Source organism: Mycetomoellerius zeteki, unplaced genomic scaffold (assembly GCF_001594055.1).
Source record: "Mycetomoellerius zeteki isolate Tzet28-1 unplaced genomic scaffold, Tzet1.0 scaffold206, whole genome shotgun sequence".
Lineage (NCBI taxonomy): Eukaryota > Metazoa > Arthropoda > Insecta > Hymenoptera > Formicidae > Mycetomoellerius > Mycetomoellerius zeteki.
In genome coordinates, this window is record NW_017257021.1 from 608,219 (window position 1) to 630,567 (window position 22,349).

The 22,349-nt window shown below is 33.7% G+C and overlaps 1 protein-coding gene across 1 annotated transcript in view; it reads right to left on the bottom strand.

Annotated features, from left to right (window-relative positions):
* LOC108722522 (uncharacterized) overlaps nt 1–20,046 on the bottom strand; it is a 303,847-nt gene extending 283,801 nt beyond the window's left edge. Inside the window, exons 1-2 of the mRNA XM_018447671.1 lie at nt 16,930–20,046; nt 4,284–4,334 (exon numbers count right to left, since the gene is read on the bottom strand). Of these exons, the coding sequence (XP_018303173.1) occupies nt 4,284–4,334; nt 16,930–20,046 (3,168 nt within the window). The remainder of the gene's footprint in view (nt 1–4,283; nt 4,335–16,929) is intronic.
* Between the last annotated feature and the right edge of the window lie 2,303 nt (nt 20,047–22,349).

Sequence of the window (22,349 nt, forward strand, 5' to 3'; positions counted from 1 at the left end):
CGGTCTCTACCGTTGTAGGTTGAGATTTATCGGCCTTTCCTCCGGCCGGCAGCTGGGGCTACTCCGCAAAATACAACGAAAGGAACGAGCGTGTTACAAAATGAATGCGCCACGGAAGGAAGAGATCGCACATTCGTTTCTTAAAGTTCTTGTCATCTAGAATAGAAAGATCAGACAAGTTAACAGAAACTGACGTATGTTTTCTCATGGCAAAGTTTGAATATAAATAAAGAATGAAATAAAGCAGCAAGCATCTGAAAAGTGAGCCACCGTTAAGTAAATAATAAAAGTTTGTCTCGTTGTCAGTAAAATTATTTTTAACACATCGCTTATTAGTAAATCTCTTATTGCACGCAATCTCTTGTAAAAGATTCAATTACAGTATAATTAGTTGTTTGAAAAGTTATAATAAACAAAATGTTTCTTCATTTTAATATACACATGAATGATGTAGAATAAATAAGTAACCGATTTTATATTCTCTGTACTGTAAAATAAATTTCTGTTTTACAGTAACTAAACAAACAGAACAAATTTTATTCTGCAAATTGGTGTGTCGGGAAAACTGTCACAGATGTTGTTTATAGCGCAAACAGAATTACAAAAGTGAATATTATAATAGAGCTTGCACCAGAAAGATATAAATCTCGCTAAAGAATATATTCCTATGAGCTCGTTTCAGTAACTCTATCGGTAAGGATGAAGTAAGAAGCTAAGCTTCTTGAATGTTTCATAGCTGTTGCAATGCGCTGAAAAAAGCAAAAACGAACATAGTGCAACGTTTGCTTATATGGATACTTTCTTCTATGATAATAAAAAATGGCATGCATCATGTTGCTAAAAAGTAACGAGATTTCTCGTAAATGAATTATTCTGAAAAGTTCTTATGAAATAAGTTGAAACAAGTCACTAATCGCAGATAATAAATATTTCTCATGAATAATTTGTGTAATGTTGAAAAAAAGAAATTAAAGAATTACAGCTTAATTACAGACTCTAATAAAAATTTAACAGATAGTTTCAAGATATATTTGATCTTTGATGAAAATATGATATCGCTGTTACGAGTATATATGGTATGTGCAAGTAACAAGTTAATTAACTACATATACCAATATACATATACTAATTTCCGTAGCAAGTTATATCTACTTTATCTACTTTATAGCAATGTAATTAGAGAAAACACTAGTTTGAAAAGTTCATAACGGAAACTCGTTCACTTGACATTTCATGAGACAAACAGCGATTATCGTCAACGACTTTATCTCGGAATAGGAGCGAAGAAATAACTCTGATTTGTGTATGTATTCGCTGAATTTCGAACCGAATGCAAAATACAATCCGTGGTTTCCGCAACGTTGTATCTTCTAAAGATACTACGAGTTTCTCGTGTCGTGAATACATATATGACTTGCCAGAATACAGCTCTATGTAAACATTTGAGAAACGTTTCGATCATCTTAGCTCTGACGATCGATGTACCGCACAACCAGATTAAATTCGCAGTTTCAAAGTTCCCTTCTAGTCGTGACTCTGCGTGCGAACGATCACCAAGTATAACAAGCTTGGGCATAATATAGGTAACTCAATCGACTCTAACATTGTAAAATTATATTCTACATACTTGGCTACCTGCACATTATGAGGTGGTGGAGTATATATGTAGAATGAGTGCATATAGAAGAAGAGGGAGGCAAGTACTTTGAGAGGAGGGTAAATTATCGGAGGGACAAAATCGTTATAGCGACACTCGATGAGATTGTGAGAAGATCACCTAGCTATTTGTAATTGTAATTAGCAAACCAACTAATTCATTACGTTACCAAGAAATATACGATGCACAGTATGCTATTTAACTGTAGAAGATGCGGAATCCAATAAGAGAAAACATAACAAACACTAATCATTGTAAGCACTGATGTATACGACAAATCATTGCATCTCGTCACAAGATACATTAGAAGCAGAAAAGAGATCTAATAACGAGAAAGTAGAACGTGGAGCTCCGTTGACGCGAAAGAAGAAAAATACGTAGCAAGGAAAAGCGACACAAGAAAATGCAAAAACCTCGTAGCATTTCTTGTAGAGAGAGAGACTTCAGACATATTTTTAGATTAAACACATACACGATGTCCAAAGCTTCCCAGATCTTTTTTCATACATGAACATTTGAACCAACAGCAAATTTTCATTTGCTATATCAGTTTCTTTACATTAATCAAAGAATTTCAAATAAAAGTATATAGGATGTATACATTGTCAAATCTATAGTGTCAAATTTAACTTAACGCGAGTCGCTACTGCTCCTACTCAATCATATCGTTATTTTAGACTAAAACAATGGTTATAGCTGATACTATACAATGTCAATTTGACACTATATAGTGTCAAATTGACACGATATAGTGTTAAATTTAATTATTGTTTTGGTAAAAAATAATGACATATTTAGTAGGAGCAGTGGCGACTCACGTTAAGTTAAATTTGACTATACTAGCCGGATATCCGGTATACATCTCTTATTTTATATGCATAATTTTAGGAAAGATAAAGATATATTTTACAAAGAATTTTATGAAGATGTATTTAAAAAAATTAACTTCTTTCGCTATAATAAGAAATAAGATAAATTATCCTAGATCGGAAAATCTCGAACTAACGAGCTGAATCTCTTTGGAGATTTGAACATAACGAGCTGAGTCAAGCGCATCTCGGTAAATGTCAGAGAATAGAACGAAATAAATTTACGAGATCATGAAACATGCTGGACGGCTCGAGAACGTCAGCCGTTGTCATCTGGGAAAAAATACTGCGACAGGCTGCGACGCGCATCATACGAAAAATACGAGAACGTGTTAGCGAAACTACAGTTAGCGAGTATGCGTTTAACTGCCGTTGTTCTTAATTTCCACGGTTTATCTCTCGGACTACCCTATCCTGTACTGCAGGTACTTTACGTCCTTTGAGATTATAAACATAACGATCCTACATTCCGCGAGGTTCAACAAATCGTTGAAGAATTTTATATACACTCATATCAAAAATTTTTAATCGAAAAAGAAAATAATACAAATATTATATAAATAATATTTAAAACTGACCTACAAAATTCTATTACTACGTATTTCCTTTCTGAACAAAACACTTTAAAATCGCGCAAAGAAAGAAAAAATACGCGCATCCTCGCGCCCTTCCAAGAACCTCTTTTTCACGAAGATAGTCCTCCCGGCAAGTTGTCTCCGCGAGTAATCTCACGAAATTGCACCGCGCGATTTCATGTCGTTCCATCGACATTACCGTGCATTCCCAGCATTCCCTTTTTCCAAGTCCTTCGACTTTCATTTGACTGACGGAATAGGACGAGTTAAAAAGGTGAAAAAGTACATAAGAGAAAGAGTAAAGAACAAAAAAATCTATAGCAAGAGGAAGAAAAAAGAGAGAAAGAGGAGGGAGGGAATAAAAATAAATTTTTTTCATTCACATGGTCAATTACTGTCATAAAAAAATAGATTCATATTATCATCACAATATTATTATTTTCAACAATAATATAAATAATTAATTAAATACAATAATCTACAAAATGTGTAACTCTGAATATATGTATAGTATGTACACTATTATTTTAATTTTTCTCTTTAAGTCGAAGTGTACGTGCCATCAGATGATATGCACTACTTTTATATTCCTAATAATATTCTCAGATAAGTAAATACACGCTCTCTATTTTCTATTTCTTTATCACGCAAAAAATAGACTATGAAATAGGCAGTGGAGATTAAACTTCAACTTAAGTTTATACTCTCACGTAATACGTAGTTATGCCTATCGCCAAGCTCAGTATATATTGTTTAATAACTGCTTATTTGTATGATTAATATTATACTCCAGTTAACTTAGATTTTCCGTAAAAGGTTTACTGTAGAAAATTCTGTATAATTGTATGTGAATTGTTCACATTTGTGAAATGTGTACAGTTACTAATATTAGGTTAGGTTTATACTGTTGTTCCTTATACAGTCAGGTTTATTATTTGCTTTCCTGATGTATTTTTATAGAAATTTTCTTAAAAGCGCGCAATTATTATATTGTGATAACGAACGTGATATAGCAGTATATGTGCTATGCATGTAAATATATCAAAATTTACTATATTACAACATAAAATATATTAGGTAAAAAAAATAATATAAATTTTAGTTTAATATAGTAAATATGGATATATAGATAGGATTCAAACAAGAAATAATCATACATATAAAAAATATACAAACACTTACCCGCGCTTTCGGTGTCTGTTTCAGTCCAATGGCTGGTTGGCTGCGATTACTCTGTAAGAAAAAACGAAAGCTCTTTACAGAAAGACAATAAATTTATAGATAATAACCGATGTTAAACACGATAAATCATATTGTTCATGCCATGTCGATAGATACTTTTAGTCCTAAAAGTGAAGAAATAGACCGCGATAAATTATTGTCGTATAATACGCTATCAAAATACAAACTCATGGCTATTTCCGGATACAAAATAAATCCGCTTCGGATATGCCAAAGCGACCTTTTGCACGGTATCGCCGCGGCTGATACGACAGTACAAACGATAAAACGATAAATTCATGGCGAAACGTCGCGTCGCGATATTCGGTCCAAACGGTATCGTCGTGGACGCCCGTCATTGCTTGAAATTCGTGAATCTTAATTGGCTTGCCGGAACGTGGTCGCTTCTTTCGTGTCGCAACCACATCATGAACGATACCGTGGAATAAGCCAGGCGAAATAACTTCCCGTTAAGAACTCACTTATCATGGTGAAATGACGAAACATCCAAAACAGAATCACGTATCTCGCGGCAATTTAATTAAGCCATCACATTCACCATATATTCCGATATTGATTAAAATGTTTTCGGAGTCGATATGTATTTTTATTTTTACTGATTGCCGTTATATTTGTAAAGTACTGTTTCATCCTTTTCACAGATATTCACAGAGCATTTATTCCTCGATTTTTGTAAGCTTTCTTGTGGTTTTTTGCGCATTTCATTTTTATGCAATAGAAAATAAATATGGTATATGTATATATATATGCAAGTTATAGCATATATATTATATAATTCACATTAAAAATTATTTAAAGCATTAAAAGATCTAGCTTCGACCGGTATAGGCTTCTAGTTTATCGATTGCGTTTTCACATGTATGGTCTAAAAATGAGATTCTTATTATAGAGAATAAAATATATATAACTTTTGTAAAACTATAGCATATATATGCATATCTATTTTCTATTAAGAAGGTATGCTCTAATTAAAGAAAAAAGTCTATGCACAGACTTATAAGTCTAAAATATTGATATTCAAGAATTTAATATTTACTGAAACGTTTTTTTACATTTTTCAAGAAATTCCGAACATAATTCATACTGGATTACGTCGGATTTACATTTAAATATCTTTAGATTGCAATTTCCTACAGTGTTCAGGGCAGAAACGGAGACATTTCACCTCGTCAGTTTTGACACTTCGTTGCCACGTTAATGATAATTAGCGCGCATTTAACGGCATTTCACTTGTCCAAAATCGGTTAACAGATGTACAGAGAAACAAACGAGCATTATACGAGATGTGATAATTAAGCGGTTTATCTCGATTAATTCCAGATAATTACGCGCGCGCGCTTGGCAATTAGTCCAATTGCTACGACTACCCAATGTAGCATGGCGGGGCCTTACTCTTTGGACCTGCAATTGCAGTCGACGAAACCGCGACAATTGCAACACCCTTATAGCTACGACGCTCACGGATTTTGCTGGTCGCTCTGAATCTCGAAAATTGCCTCGTAAACTGAGGACGCCGACGGAACCGGACTTGAGCACTTCTCTGGTTACATTTCCACTTGGAACCGCTGCCCAATTTAAACTGTCATTTACATTTTATCACGTAATAAGCGACCGACGAGCACAAATTACACAGCCAAATATTCGCCTAGCTTCATCTTGCATTAAACGCAAGGATAATTTAAATCTTCCTAGTCCACGCTCGTGTAGCTGTTCCATCGTAAAAATTACGTAATCAAACTCTTAATTTTCAAAGTGAAAAATATGTATACAATGAAATTTTCAAGTGAAAAGAATTAAGCTTGGCAAGCTTCGATGTAATCCTCCAATTGATGATGGTAAAGCAGTGTCGTTGACTATACATTATAACATTCGTAATTGTTCCGAGTTTTCCATTGCGCTTATTTCATACGCAGCGAATATAAAATTTTAAAATAGCTCGACTTCTAGCTACATCAAATAATTGAATCATCCAATTTTCTTAACCTATTTTTTAATTTACTCTCGTTCTCTGATGTTCCCTGCTATTTGCTTTCTTTTTCCTATTTACTTGACTGGCGAGATCACAGACTTCTATATGGGGTGCTTGATATTATTAAGTGTAACACCGTTCATGGGTAGGTAGAATGAACTAAACTGAATCAAAAAGGTCTATTTTGCAGTTTTTGCGATTTTTGCAATATTTAAGAAGATATTAATTTCTAAAAATCGCTGAATAGTACGTCCTATAGTCAAATACAAACGCGCGGCGAGATAAGATCGTCATACGTTATTAGGTGTGCGGAAAAATATTTATAACAATCGGCAACGCATAAGCAGCGAAAGAAAATGTTTCCCCGCGCTGGGCAATCGTATCATGCCACGCGCTTGTATTTGGCGATAGAATTATAATGTGGTAAGAAGTGCATGAAAATGGTTAAGTAATGGTTTGACTATTTGACCATCCTCGCTTTATACAGGTAGATGTCGAATCTCTGTTACGAGTACACGCGCCATCTATTAATTGTTCCACAAAACGCTCTCTCGCTCTAAGTCAAAGTGAAGTACCGTCAATAATTTATTGAGTTCCTACTATATTTAAGTCCTGTTATACATATACTTTTACGTTATATTCATGTTCATTTACCACCAATAATGATTTAATCAACTTTGTAAATATGTTTATGACAGTACCGCCCCATCATTGAATTACGTAAATAATTAGTTCAATGTACTTTTCTCTATGATTGAGTTGATCTCCATGTAGATGCAGATTTATTATTATTACATAGTTAAATCACCCTTGTAGTAGTTGAATGAATATCTAACATTAATACACTTAACCATATTTCAGATTGGTTAATCATATACTTTGACTAAATTTTTGAGTACATTTTACTACGTGAAGTTATTCGTCTAATTAGTGAAGTTGTTCAACTAATTAGGTTTTCGTTCTTCTTGACTTGATTATAACTTCACTTAACTCAAATCGCGCAGCCCTCAAATTTAGTTGTGTCCACTTTGAGTATTTTTCACAGTGTAGCTATATCCTGAGCACCATGGCCGCATGAATGCGTTTAGAGAGACGCTGTTAACACTATTTGTGTCATTCTTTCCTTGTTTCATATCTAATGAATGATGAAGATAGAATGACACAAAAAGCGCTATTAACATCTTCCCGAACGCATTCCATATGGTATCACATGGCCAAATGTAATTTAGATACTGTTCATGGCTATATATCTAGTGGGACACATAGTGCTGTGCTGTTTCCAAGATTATTTGAAGACCTATTGAAATTTACTAGCATTCTTCCACGTGTGAATGGAGTTTAGAAAATATTGTCATCTTAAGAATTTTAGATAGAGTCTTTAGTCGTGGTTTCTTGCTTGGAGATCTTAATACTGTTAAATAGCGAGTTCACGTCGGCAAAACAGCTATGATCTGCTCGCCAAGCAATTAAACATGTTTGGTTGACTCCAGAGGTAAAAGAACCAATCATGCTCATTCGCTCAACATGCCTAGCCGCTTTGCTGACTTAAACTCGCCCATTGGTTAAATATATTAAGTTAGCCTATCAAAATGCGTATATGTACGCATGTGTAGATGTGCGTCACGCGATGACACGGATTACGCATGTGCACGTCAAAATTGGAGTCACTTTTTCAAAAAAGTTAGCAATCTAATAGTATAAAACAGAAATCTGTAATCGAGATGCGACTAATGAAAACACTACAAAACCATCGTAGAAGAAACAAAAAAAAGATAAAATCACGAAGAAATAAAAAGGAGACACACAATAAGATAGGAACTTTGACGAAGCCAAATACTATCTTGCAACTCGAGTTCCGTTGACTGAACTTTTTCTGCTCACTTACCAGTCTCCGCCTCGTACGAGAAGTTTCGACGGGCGTTTACCGGTGAATTTATCAGCATTGCGGTCTATTAACTCGTAATGGCATTAAGTCGACCTGCCGATACCTGATATGCCGTATAATTATTTCTATTTGAACACGTTACGTGACAACTTCGCGCGGAATGCCTTTTTACCGATGAATTTAACAGCGAACTTAATCCGAATATACTACATTTCATAGAAAAAAAGTGTACAGGTTAGATGCATTTAATGACTTTGGAGAGCAAGTAAATTAAACAAATAATGATAATATTTAAAACACAAAGAATATGTAATTATAAAGTATTAATGAAATAGAGAGATGTACATATAAAGTGGTTAAAAAAATATATTGTTACTGTATTTTAACATATATTTTTAAAAATTGTGTTCTTGAAAGAGAGAGAGAGAGAGAGAGAGAGACAACAATCACTGTATCATTTATCTAATAGATAAGATAATAGAACAGATGTATTAATTCAATTCTGTTACAAGCATGATTAATATCTTTATACGTATATCCGTCACATTCTCTCTGTTCATCAACAATAAATTTATTTAACAAAGTCTTATCAGCGTACATTTCTTCGACATTAGCCGCAAGCGAAATCCATTATCGATTGGTTGACAGACAAGAATTGGTTAGACTATATCGTTACTAGGATTAATTCAGCCTTGAGCCAGAGCCAGGAGCATTCGAATTGAAAACAAATCAATCAGAATGAAATGTGGCACGAGAGCTCTGGGTATCGCTCGGGAAAATCCATCGGCGAGTCACGTACAAAGGAAACGGGAATTCCATTTCGCGGAGGAAGCCTCTGACGTCTCCGATGTGCCATTCGGATAATTATTCAGTTACAGCGAGCGCTTTAGGCGACTACAGAAAGCAGATGATATTTGATTCTAGACAAGAGAAACGCGTTCACGTACACTCATATGCTGTTTAATATCAATTCGTCGAGCTTAATGTGATTCGCTCTATCACATATTCTACACATTTTGTTTTCTCTAGTAAAATATTTTAATAATTCATAGCTTTTTCATAAAAAACGTAATTTAATATGAAACGATAATACAATTAAATTTTGTATTTTAATATATGTTTATCAGGGACAGAATTTAGCAACGAACTAATAAATTATAATTATTATAAACATTAATAAATGATAATTTTCTTGATAATAGACTTTCTTGTGGAAGTTAAACAGACTCTATATAATAACTGAAAAATTCATTAAATTATACGTTGTGCAATGGCAGAAAAGCAATCAATTCTCGATTAAATATATATCTCATCATTTCCTTGATTACCTTTCAAAATTTCTAATCATCCTCATCATTTCCTTGATTGCCTTTCAAAATTTCTAATTCTCCTAAGTTTTCTCTACTATTGCAAAAAGTGAGAATATACATATATATATAATATAATATATGTATACATATATATATATATCTCACTTTTCGCGATAGTAGAGAAAACTTACAAGAATTAGAAATTTTGAAAAGCAATCAAGGAAATGATGAGGATGATTATTATTGAACACGAAAGACAATAGACGCACGGTTAATTATTCTCGCATGAATCGACTTGACCCTGGTTTTGAACAAATTTTAATCCTGATTAATCCATTACGTGCTTCGATGCTCGCGATTGCACGTGCTAAGCTGCTGTTTTGGACTACGGTTCCGCAATTGTAATTAACGTTTTCGTTACACCATTCGTTTCTGGCGATATCGTCGATGTTTCCCATGAGCGTACGTAGAAAACAAATTAGCCGGAAAACGCGAAAGATCGTGACCAATGCTGATTACAATAATTAATACATGACTGACAAAAAACATGATATTTTATCACTACGTGCTGATTGTAAAATATCTGCGATTTGTTGAATGCAATAATAATATGTCAATCTGCATGTATATTTTCAATATATAAATAAATTAACTCACAAGATCATATATTTTATATTTCCTGCTTAGCATAATAACCGGAAATATTTTGATTGTATTAATAATGATAATTTATAATAACAATACTAGCAGTAACAATATTAATAATAATATTACATTCGCGGCGCTTTTCTGACGATACAATTCTGAAATTTGCTATAGTCCTTCATTATTTGAATTTTCAATATAACATATAACAAATACACAGATACATACTATTGCTTTATAATTTCTGTATTATTGTTTCACAACATTAAATTGCGTTTCATCAATTGTGATAATATTGATGTAAGCACAAATCGATTTATTTGTTTTGCATATTTTCGACTAAATTTTCGACTGTTCGTTGCACGAGAGTATATACAACATTGCACTTGCATTGCAATTATCTTGTATTTCGTTAATCCATTAGTAAATAAATTATTTAAGAAGAAAATTACTAAAAAAAACTATAAAATTATATTTTTAGTAAAATATTTATTCCATCTATATTTAATTAAATTTTGAAAAACTGTAACCAAAAAATAAAGTTCAAAGGAAAACAAATCTCGTATATCAAGCATTTCATAGTGTTACTACTTTCTCTTTTACCATCTCGTACGTAAACCAAGTTTTATCCCTGTGTATACGTCGCATTAAATCTGCTTAACTCTCATCCGTAATACTTTTACGAACGAGCATTTTGTACGTACTAATGTAGACTGTTTTCTATTTCAAACGACGATGAACTGAAAACTAGGATTTCCGTATTTGAGCAGGATATTTGATCTTACTAGAGATTTTACAGTTTGTCAAAGACAATTTTTTAAGGGTCATTGAAATTGTATTACTAAGCAAAGAATTTTATTATAACGGCGATAACGACTATGAGATATTTCTCGTAAAATTGCCGTTAGTCGTGCGCGTGCGCGTTTCGAAATATACATATTAAGAGGGTCCTAAACCGATTACCGGACTTGATCGAGGTCGATAGTGCAGACTTTTTTTAATTCCAAATTCCATAATAGTGACATCTTTGATTAATTTCTTACATTATACGCACTGGTTTATCATGTCAGAGGTCTCGGGTTCGATCCCAATAGGAACCAAAATATTTACGCTCGTGTCTCCTCTCGGAAAATGCCGGCAACCTTCCGAGAATATACCCTTACTCATAAAAACGCGCTCTCTCGAAAAATCCGCCGTTTGGAATCGGCATTAAAAACTGTAGGTCCCATATGCTCGTGACAATTGAATAATCAGCGTGCGCACCACAAGCATATAACAGAGATGTAACACAGGCCAGAGTCCTAACGTAAGAAGAAGAAGAAAATAAAATCACAATATTGAGAAATAGAGAGAGAAAGAGGGGAAGGGTGGAAGGAGAGGGGGAGAGGGAAAGGGAAAGAAAGAGGAAGAGAGAAGAGAGAGAGAGAGAGAGAGCGGATTATAGTTAAAAAATAAAGGCACATTTATATCGGATTATGCATCAATTACGATGAGGGCTCGAATTATTTGCATGGCCGTCCGTGAAATTGCGTAGAGAAGAAATCCAAGTCAAATCCGTGTACACGGAACATTCGATTTTTTAATCTGAGATTGAAATAAAATAATTATAGCTAAAATGTTCCGCTACAGATATATATAGAATAAAAATATACTTTTCTCTCTTTCACCCTCCCCCCTCTTACACGCACGCACGCACGCACGCACGAATGATCCTTGTAAATACCTGATGGCACACATAAACCAGAATCATTTGTCTCAATTTATAAGCATTGTGCTAAGTGGCGATAAAAAGTTACGCTCGGAATTTCACGAAAACTTCGCTAACGAGTAACTACAGAATTGTAAAAGCTCGTGCAACCGATTGGTTTAACGATCGCGCCCCGGCGAAACAAAGGCACAACAAGACTAATCGTGTAATAGAAACAAAAATTGGAAGCTGAAATTTAAACAAATAGGAGTTTACGAATATTATACTCGCTCGTTGGCAAAATTGACGAAAACATGTATCTAACAGGACAAAGTTTGACTCTCATCAAAATTTCTATTTGTTTCGCGAGTAATATACATCGCATGTTTAGGGTGTCAGGCAACTCTATGGCCGCGCACAATACAAGAATACATTTTGGTTATTGAGTGAGTGTTAGCCCGAGATTTTTGTGCGAATTCGATTTTTAAAAAATTTCAACAATTTATCAAGTGCATTGATCCTATTTGATTCCATGCCGCATAGTTTTTCACTTACTGCAACTCTATGCTTTTCTATGTTCGAGGAACATATTTTCAGAACAAAGGTATTAGAATACAGTCGCGGTACTGTAATTGTTATACGTGGCTGACACACTTTAAAGTCATGTAATTTAACAATCCGCTACGCTTGTCCTCGATTTTTTTAATCACGAGCAGAGAAACACAGAGAATACGTGTTAACCAGTTCGTGTTTATAAAGTCCCGAATAATACCATCGTAAAGGGAAGTACGTTATAAAGGAGATATCGAAGCTTTCAGTTTTTATGTATGGAAAACTCAGAGAGAGAGTTCATTTCGATTGATTTTTTCATCCTTTTATCTTTAGCATTCTAAACCCTATTTTATTCCTGCAACGTTGTTTCATCATTGATGCACCATACGCGAAGTATCTATTTATATTTAACTGCATTTACATTTAATTAATGACAAACAATTTATATTTAATTAATGGTAAACCGTTGATCATAATACTTCTCAACTTAATTTGATCTTTGATTTAAAAAGTACAAGTTTAAGGCGGAAACAATTTTGTCCGTTTCAACTTTGATGCGATTAAAGTCTAATAAATCATCATGTTCCTGAAACGAAATACTTTTTTCATTTTTCACCAAGAACCTTCTTCTCTTTATTGAATCAACCCTGCATACAAAATAATTTATAAATAAATTTTTATATTTTATCTAAATAAATTTCATCGTATTTTAACAATTAAAAATAAAATACAAAAACGGCTCAATAGAATTAACAATTCAAATATCCTAAGAATCAAAGGACTTTGTTGAGCTATATAATGTTGAGTAATTTATTATTGTAATTTATTACATGAATATAAATAATAAAATTTATACTTGAATATAAATTGTTTTCGCATATAACATCCAGTGGCGCGTTTTGGCTCAATTGTCATATTTTGTTTTTAAAAAGAAGGAGAGAATGGAGAATTGCAAACACCTAAATGACAAATTAAATGAAATTGATAATTTTTGATGATTTAATCGGTAATACAGACAACCTTAGGATCCCCTTAATACATGTATGAATGTTAATTATTATAGTTTAAAGTTTATTTAGCTATAAAAGTTATAAAATAAACTTTTATAAGATTAAAGACTGATATAATTGATAAATAATTATCAACTTTATTTAACCTTTCCTTTAAGTATTCGCTTTAAATGTCCCGTGCACTCTCTTGCATCAAAAACATCGAAAACATAATATCTATTTATCTTAAACAGCGTATAATACGTTCTATAATCACGTATTATAGTGTGGTAGTACATATGAGATTATTGTTGGGTACAAGAAATGAAAGGTACTATTCTAATACATTGTAATAGTATCATTTGCATTTATCCCATATTCGCAATTTTTTCACTCTCTCCTAACTATTCTTTTATGATTTATTTTAAAGAATTGCATTATAGTTAATGGTTTCAATATGTAAAAAAATAAGCGAGTATAAATGTTTTGCAATAAACATTTCGATATCTGAATGTATTATTGCAATTTTATATGATTTCGTAAAAATATATTGAAATACAAACATATGAGTGTATGTTATTCGACGATTGTAAAACCAGATTTATATATCAGCGAATGTGAAACGAGTCTGTGTAAATAAATTCCTGGAAGAAACGATTTTTGAAAAGCCCGCCCCTCGATAACGATGCTTTCATAGAATCGAGCTTGGTCGAGAGATGAATGTATCAAACCGTATAGAATTTCCATTCGTTGGTCGAAAGCAGGGAGCACTGACATCCTACACATAGAAGGAGGGTACGGGTAGGGTGGAATGTTAGATAGAAATGAAGGTATGGAAGGAATTCGATAGAGAGAGAATACCTCGACACACGCATACATACATCCTCGATATTACCTGAAAAAAATTAGTATCCATTTGCAAACGTGTTAGAATCTCAGAATTATAAATTTGTTTGCATTATTATTAAACAATTCAGTAACAGAAATCAATAAAAATTTGTCATTACATATTATTTATTAGTAAATTTTGTTGCAATTTATTTAATCGATAAAAGTACGAAGAAAAGAGATAAGTGTTAACGATGTGTGTGGCAGCATATTACAATTTTCTAATTCACAGGTGCTAGATAAGACAACCATTTACAATCAGAAACATGAATTCTTTTTAATTTCTTATTGTCTAGCTTGCGATTTGAAGCAAAAGATATATTTTCTTGGTTAGGCAAATGTGAAAGTTTTTCATGTATATGAAATTAATTCACTATAGTAATCCAATTTCTTTATATATAGAATATATATATATAATATATATTTATTTATATATTCTCTTTTATAAAATATTTTTATAAAACAGATATTACAGATATATTTATTTAAAAATGGCTTTTTGTTTGTACTTGAAATAACATCATTCAAAACATGAAATTGTTTCTTGAGGTTTTACATATCAGTTCTGTAGTATGCATTTTTTGCAAATAATTACTCACTGAAGAAAGCAAATAAAAAAAATATAATCAAATGACATCCTAAAGTAAGATACATTTATGGATGTATTATAATGTCTATTGTCATTATACGTGTCATTATATGTGTCATTATTCAATTAATATAATTTTTTAACAGAGGAACAAATTACAATCAATGCATAAAATATAATATAACTATAATTCTAATTAATTTTAATGTCATTTATTTATATACAATTTGAAATAATAATATTTTTGTCTTTGAGTTATATACAAGAATCAATTTGTTCTCTAAATATATTTTTATTATTCTATTTAGAAAAGAACTATTATTCTGTAGTCTATACAGTAACAATCGATAAAAATTTTATTCGTAACTAACAATAAGTACTCAATTGCGATTAATATCTAGTTTTACAAATATATAAATGTATATCATATATTATCATATATTGCCAATAATAACTATTATTGATTTATTGCACGACATGTATCCGATTTATTTACATTATTTTTAAATAACTTTTCTTCCATTCACTGTAAAAGTAAGATACCATTTTTTTTCGTTTATTGTTTAGATAACTTTATATTTTTTTATTAACGAGCAGTAACTCAAAAACTAAAAAGAACTTATATATCCATTTTTGCAAAATGAGGAAATGTAACATTCACTATTCAATATTTGTGATTGATCGAATAACAATACTGTCTAGTGTGTCCGGTGAATACACCTAATATTCGAATAAATGAATAAAAAATAATTGAAAATACTCATTCAAATACACTTCTTTTTTATTCATCAAGATACGAATAAATACTTTTTCATTCCATTTGAATGAATATTTTTTAAATATGATTACAAATATTTTCGTTTCGTATTCACTTTTACTCTGTATTACCTGCACATAGCTAAGTCTACAAGAGAAAACAGAAATCTATAAAAACGATGCGGCTACAATTATACCGCGCTTAGTCCGCGACCTATACGATGGGCGTTCTTGTTTAAACTATGGGTTAAACAAAGACATTTTTATTGGTAATAAATAATATATCTCGGAATTTAATGTCCTGAGACCATAATAAACGATGCGTCCAAGATATCTTATAAAGTGTTTATAACATTACTGTGATGTAACCGAAATTATATCGGAATATGTATGGCGCTCTATCAAATAAATATTTATAAATAAAAAATGTGTTTCTAAAATATTTTTCAAAATTACTAAGTTTCCTTCATAAAATCTGAATACTTCAATGACAAAAATAAATAAAATTCATTTTTTTTACTTAAAGTCATCAAAGTGCCGATTATAATTAAGGGATAACAATTGCTTATTGCAGCTCTCTTTTTTAGTTTATATTTTGTTTGAATGAATATGAATACTCATTAAATATTCATAGTTTTTTTTGTGAATAAATATTTTTGAAAACACAAAATTTTGAATGAATATATGATTACATTTTTTTATGTGAAAATTTTGAATAAATACAATTTGGAGCTCAATTACAAATTTTTGTATTCATCGGGCACACTAATATTGTCAGATGATGCTGGTGAGTTTCATAGTTGTGACAAAAACGTCAAGATTACAAACCAGACACGGAAAATGGAGTGAAAAGTACATAGGACTCGTAACGAAGTTTTCAAAGACAACATCAGATCTGATATCTAACAAGTTTATTCCACTCGGCTGCCTCGACAAAAACTTCAAGTGGAGATCTCTATTTTCCACCATCCGTCGTCATCAACTCGCCGCAATCTCTTCAGCCACAAGCCGAGCTTGTATTCTCTCCAACATTCTAGATAATATAAAGAAAGTTTTGCCGCGCGCGCAGCATACACCCATACAAACACACAAAATTCGCATAAAGACTTTGAATCTGACTACAAAAGCGAGACTACAAAGATATTAAAGTGAATTACTATTTACACTTTGATTAGAATTTATGATTGCAATTAGCAAAGTTTTAATCATGGTTAATTGCTTAATATAAAGTATAAAATAATGAATGTGTAAATTGAAAAAATTTTCATCTTTGACAATTACACACATAAAAATATTTCTATTTTTTTAAATGTTACCTCGGTTTCTGGTGACTGCACTATCAAGGACGTCCGTGGTGGTTTCTCCGGTGGTATCTTCTTTAGCGTACCAGTGAAGGAGCTAGCAGATAGACTGGCACTCGTCGTTGAAGCACTCTCGTGCGGGCTCTCGATCTGGCACTGAAGTCGGTGAAACTGGGAAAACGAAGTACGCGACACGTCGGCACGATCGAATTGCGGAAGGCATGGTAACGGCATTTGCGACATGTTTGGAATCTGAATGGAATTCGAATCGGAAATGTCATGTTGCACGCGAGACGTCAGTTTCTCGCATACGGACGATTGGCAGGCTTGAAGGGTGGTGTTCTGTGAGTACGTAGTTAGAAGCGTCTGGTGAAGACCATGTACTGGTTGATGAGTCGAGCAAGCTTTATCTGATGACTGTTCTTGATTATTCGAAAGAGGATTCGTTTGAACTTGATGGGTATCGCTTGTCAACGGAAGTTGCACAAAATCGCTAGGTATCTTATGAGCTTTATCATTCAATTGACTTTGATTCTGTAAACTTTGAAATCGAGCTTGGAGATCGCTCTGTTGATGCTGAAACTGCGCCACTTTGTCCAAAATCTGATTCTGATTCTGAAGACATTGCAACTTAGCTTGAAGGTCGCTCTGTTGGCGCTCAAACTGGCTTAGCTTTTCAGAGATTAAATCGAGACTCTGTTGATTCTGTAATTGTTGTTGTTGAGCGTGAAGAGAGTCTGTTTTCTCACTCTGATTCTCCAATGTATTCTGTAAGCTTTCCATCTGGCTCTTACTATGAGTGAGCAAGTTAGATGAGGTATTATGACTTTTACGGTGACTGTGGATTATATGATCTATTTGATCAATTGGTTTGCTGGTAGTCGATTCGCCAAAATCAGTTACCACAGTTAACATGGCCTTTGTGTCCAATTTTGCTTCGCTGAGAGCTGGGTATTGGTGACAAAGATTCGGACTAGCTCTTTGTGATGAAGCATTACTGACTACCGAGCCAAGATTTACTACGGAACCTGTAATGGGTTGCTCGTCAAAATCTTTTCTCGAGAGTTCCATATGTTTTGTCAGATCGGCGCTAACATGTCTTAGATGTCGACGTTGCTCCATTATAGTGCTCTGACTAATATTAGGAAGAGGTTGGAAGGCCGATTGAGACATTCTAGATTCTTTGCGATCATCCGGAGGATGAATTGATCTGATATCTCTTCTTTCCTCTGACGGATTACGAGAACGAGGACTTGTCGTAAATATTGGACCTTGTATTATGTTTCTTTCATTATGTTCTTGCCGTTGACGTTGCTCTGCCCAGATTGCTAACTCTTGTCTAGTTTTCTCGAAGTTTTGGCTAACGAAAGAAGGACTTTTCTGTCCAGCACGATCAACAGACGTTTCACGAATCGGCATAAACGGCATAGGCGATCTCCTTACATCTTCCATTCTCTTGCCTTCTAAATTCAAAGGTGATCTTCGGTGCTCCTCAAAATAATCCGAGCGTCTGTTCTCTGGAGGGATGACATTTCTTTGATTCGGACTCACATTACCCCATTCGGATTTTCTGTCGGTTCCTATGCTCTTCCTGTTTTCCTGTCTCGTATCAAACGCCATTGGTGATACACGTAGACTCGCATCCAGTCTTCTTTGTTCAGCAATTTGATTAGTTTCAATTCTCTTTGCATCTACTACAGTCGTAGTTTTTCTTCCCGACATAATCTCTTGATTACCATCACCAGGAAATGTAAAAGTTATCGTATCGTTACGTCTTTGGAAGCTAGTAGTCACATCGACAGATACGGATTTCCTATGTTCCGATCTGGACACGTATAAACCGCACTCAGTGGCAATTGTATCGACTAGTTTCTCTCTGCCTGGCTGATCACCATTAGTATCCACATATAAACCATCCTGCCTTGTCCTAGGATTTTGATTAATCGTGGTTAAGTATCTTCTATCCGAACCATCCGAACCGGTTGATGTGCCTGTCACAATAATGGCGCCATCGCTACGATGAATCGAATCCTGTTGAGCAGTCGGGTTTGACTCATATTTTGCTTTTTGTAATGCCGGCACGTCGACGCTAGCAGACTTTCTATGTCCAGGATCATGAGTGGTAATTTTGGAATTGCCACGAGGCGGCACCATCGGTTTCGGTCCTCGACAAGGTCGCTCTGTCGTTTGGATAGCGATTCCATGGGTCACGTTTTGGGCGATTGGCTGAATGATCGGTTGCGTCTGATATTGACCGATTTCTTGCGAAAATCTTTGTGGATTCGGCGATTGTTGACCGGGATATTGCTGAGCCGGATAGATACCGGAGTGAGGATTGTACGGTACAGCGTTCATGACCGTTTGTGGATATTGACTATAAGGATATTGTGGCTGAGTACCGAATTGAGCGTAACCAGCCGGTGGCTGTGGCACGACTACACCCGAATAATAAGGTGGCTGCGGACTAGCAGATTGCGAAGGTATCTGTGAACCATGTTGAACCGTTACGTATTGACCCTGTCCAGCGAACATTGGGTTGGTTGTACCACTCTGACCATAGAGATTCGGGTCACGATAAGTGACATCTCTAGTCACATAACCAGCTCTATCGGAATATTGCGTTTGCGGATAGATTTGTGACCTAGCCTCAAATTGCCCTCGTATCTGTGGATATTGATTTTGATCATAATCAGGTGCAAACTGCGGTTGCACTTGCACCGGTACCGTCTGAGTGCTGGTTTGAGACACGTGCTGAGTTCTATCCGCGTTGCTTTTGTCTTGACCATATTGCGGGGGTGGCAGTTGACCCGTTGAAGGATGTTTATCTTCCGGTAATCCTACGGATTGCCTTCTTCCTGACGGATACTGTGCTATCGGATGCGCAAGTTGATGCTGCTGCTGCTGTTGATCCTGAACTTGTCCAGTAACCGAAGTATGTTGTGTCCTTTCTTGGGTAAATCTCTCGTAATCCATCGTTCGATTCTCGAAACCGTTAGATAAATCCTGCTTTATGGTATCAGCGAGTGGCTCAGCACGACCGTTCTGGCAAGTTGTCTGTTGACTGTCTATTGTTTGTCCAGCTTGGCTCTGTCCTTGAGCGTCGTTCAGTCCACCTAACCCGGACTGCGACATGCTGGTGGCCCCCACCGACGGTCGTCCGCCGATGTAGCCGAGGATTCGCCCCAATCCGCACACTGTGACGATTTAGTGAGTGACGTTGCCGAAAAGATTTAAACGCTAGTTTGAATGCTGCCACTGTAGTTCTTATGACTTTTTACTTGAGCTTCAATTTGAGGCAGTAAACAATATTTCCAATTTTTCGGAAAATTTTTGTTTTTTTTTACAAATTTTGAATTTTTGTTCCTTATTTTTTCAGATTAGTTATCTTATCCAGTTATAGAATTATTCGTCTATCGCTTGCAAAAGAAAAGCGAAGTAGTTATTAATTAATTCTTTAAGAATTATGTAATCTGGTTTATTTTTGTTCCATAAAATAATAATTTAGACGTAATTAATGGTATTCATGTGTGTGTGTGTATATATATATATATATACGATGTTATATAATGAATAGGCTAATAGGAAATAATCGATAAAAGAGAAAGTCACCAAATCTACTAATATTCCTTGCTATAATTGTTGATTCACTCGTTTTGCCTTTCTACGACAAAACGAAATTACAGTGGTGAGACATTTCTCTTTCTTGTTCCTTCACGTACTCTTTCGTAAATACTTGGTGCTTCGAACAGTGTCGTTACATACGGAGTTATTCTCTTTCTTTCAATCTCACTTTGTTCGTTATAAGAGTACTTTTCAGGATAGCAGTCTAAAACAGTTCGTTCTTCCAACAGTGACGATCTTCATCCTTTCTCGACTTAAGACGCGTATACGTATACAGTTCTATCTATATTTGTGCGATATATTTCTAATATTTTTTTAAACGTATAGACTTTTGATTACTTCGATATTGATTGAGAACACTGTGGCTATATGTAAATTTTTCCAAACGTTATGTACGACGATTATCTTTAATCTTTCCTCCATACTCCTCTATACATCTTTTGATTGAGCTGTCTTGATTTTCTTTCAAACTTTTTAGGGGTAAACCTCTTGTTTTTGTTTGTATTGACCTCGATCACAATTAGCTGTAAACTCAACAAGGAAGAGGAAAATGTCCCGATCCTATCAACTTTATGAAAGTATCGTTTCATTAATGTGCCCGTTGTCACTAATAATAAAGTTTGCATGTCTGTCCAGTTTTCGCATATTTTTGCACCAACTTTGCATCCAATCCAACTTATCTGAAAATATATAATGTTAAAATGCATCGGAGACCTTTCGATGCACTCTTGTCGTGGATTTTTGCCCTCAATAACTAATATAAAAGATATAGAAGTTCTCTTATTTTTAAATATATCATATTGTTGTTCATTTTCACATAAAAAGGAGAGTAATATTTTTACCCATTAACATTTAAAAAAACCTATTAATTAAGATTTTCTGCATACTAATTCAGAATACAAATTTATTTAAAAAATATGTCATTGTGTGTGTGTTTAACTATTAACCAAAAATTTATAATTTTATTGAATACTATTTATAATTCATTTATTAATAGCTATTACACAATTAATCGAGATTTTTTCAAAATCTAAACTTAATATTTTTTAAATGATGACACAGAAAGTTTAATTACGTCGATATTCTATTCTACGATTTATTTTATTCCGAAAAAAGCAGAAAATTGTTTCCTCGATTTCCCAAGCGTCTCGTGATCATCGTATTTTCTACGAACAAAGCTATCTTTCACTGCCAGAAAGTTAGTTCTCAGGAAATAGCAGCGATGAAAAGTTCTCATCGGCTTGCAGCTAACCGATAAAATATTAGTAACAGTAAAGTGCTGAAAATTCCTTTACTCTCGTCAGCTTATATTGAATAATCAATAATGTTGTACAACTTGTACTTTATATTTAACACCAGAATTACTTTTTAGAAGTAAAGTAATGAAGTAATCTTTCGCGTATATTTCGCGTATTTTTTGTACTTTGAGACTTAATAATTCAAGTATTAAAAATTTGAGCAATGCAGCTTAATTTAAAGCGTTTCTCCTATTTGAAAAATAATACCAAAAGATATATATATATATATAAAATAATTGGTATATATAATACAAAGATAATGCTTTTTCGAACTTATTCTTTTAACGTGTACATGAATTTAAATATATTTTACTGTAATCCTTTAACTGTCCTAAGAAATGAATAACACTAGATTTTCAAAAGAAATTATAAAAGATATAATAAAATTTATGTTATATTCTTTAAATAATAATTAGCGTGCGCGCGCGCACACACAAATTCTTTTATGTGAACACTATACTACTTCGTTTATATAAACAATAATTGTTTTCTTTTATGATAGCTAAAATTATTATG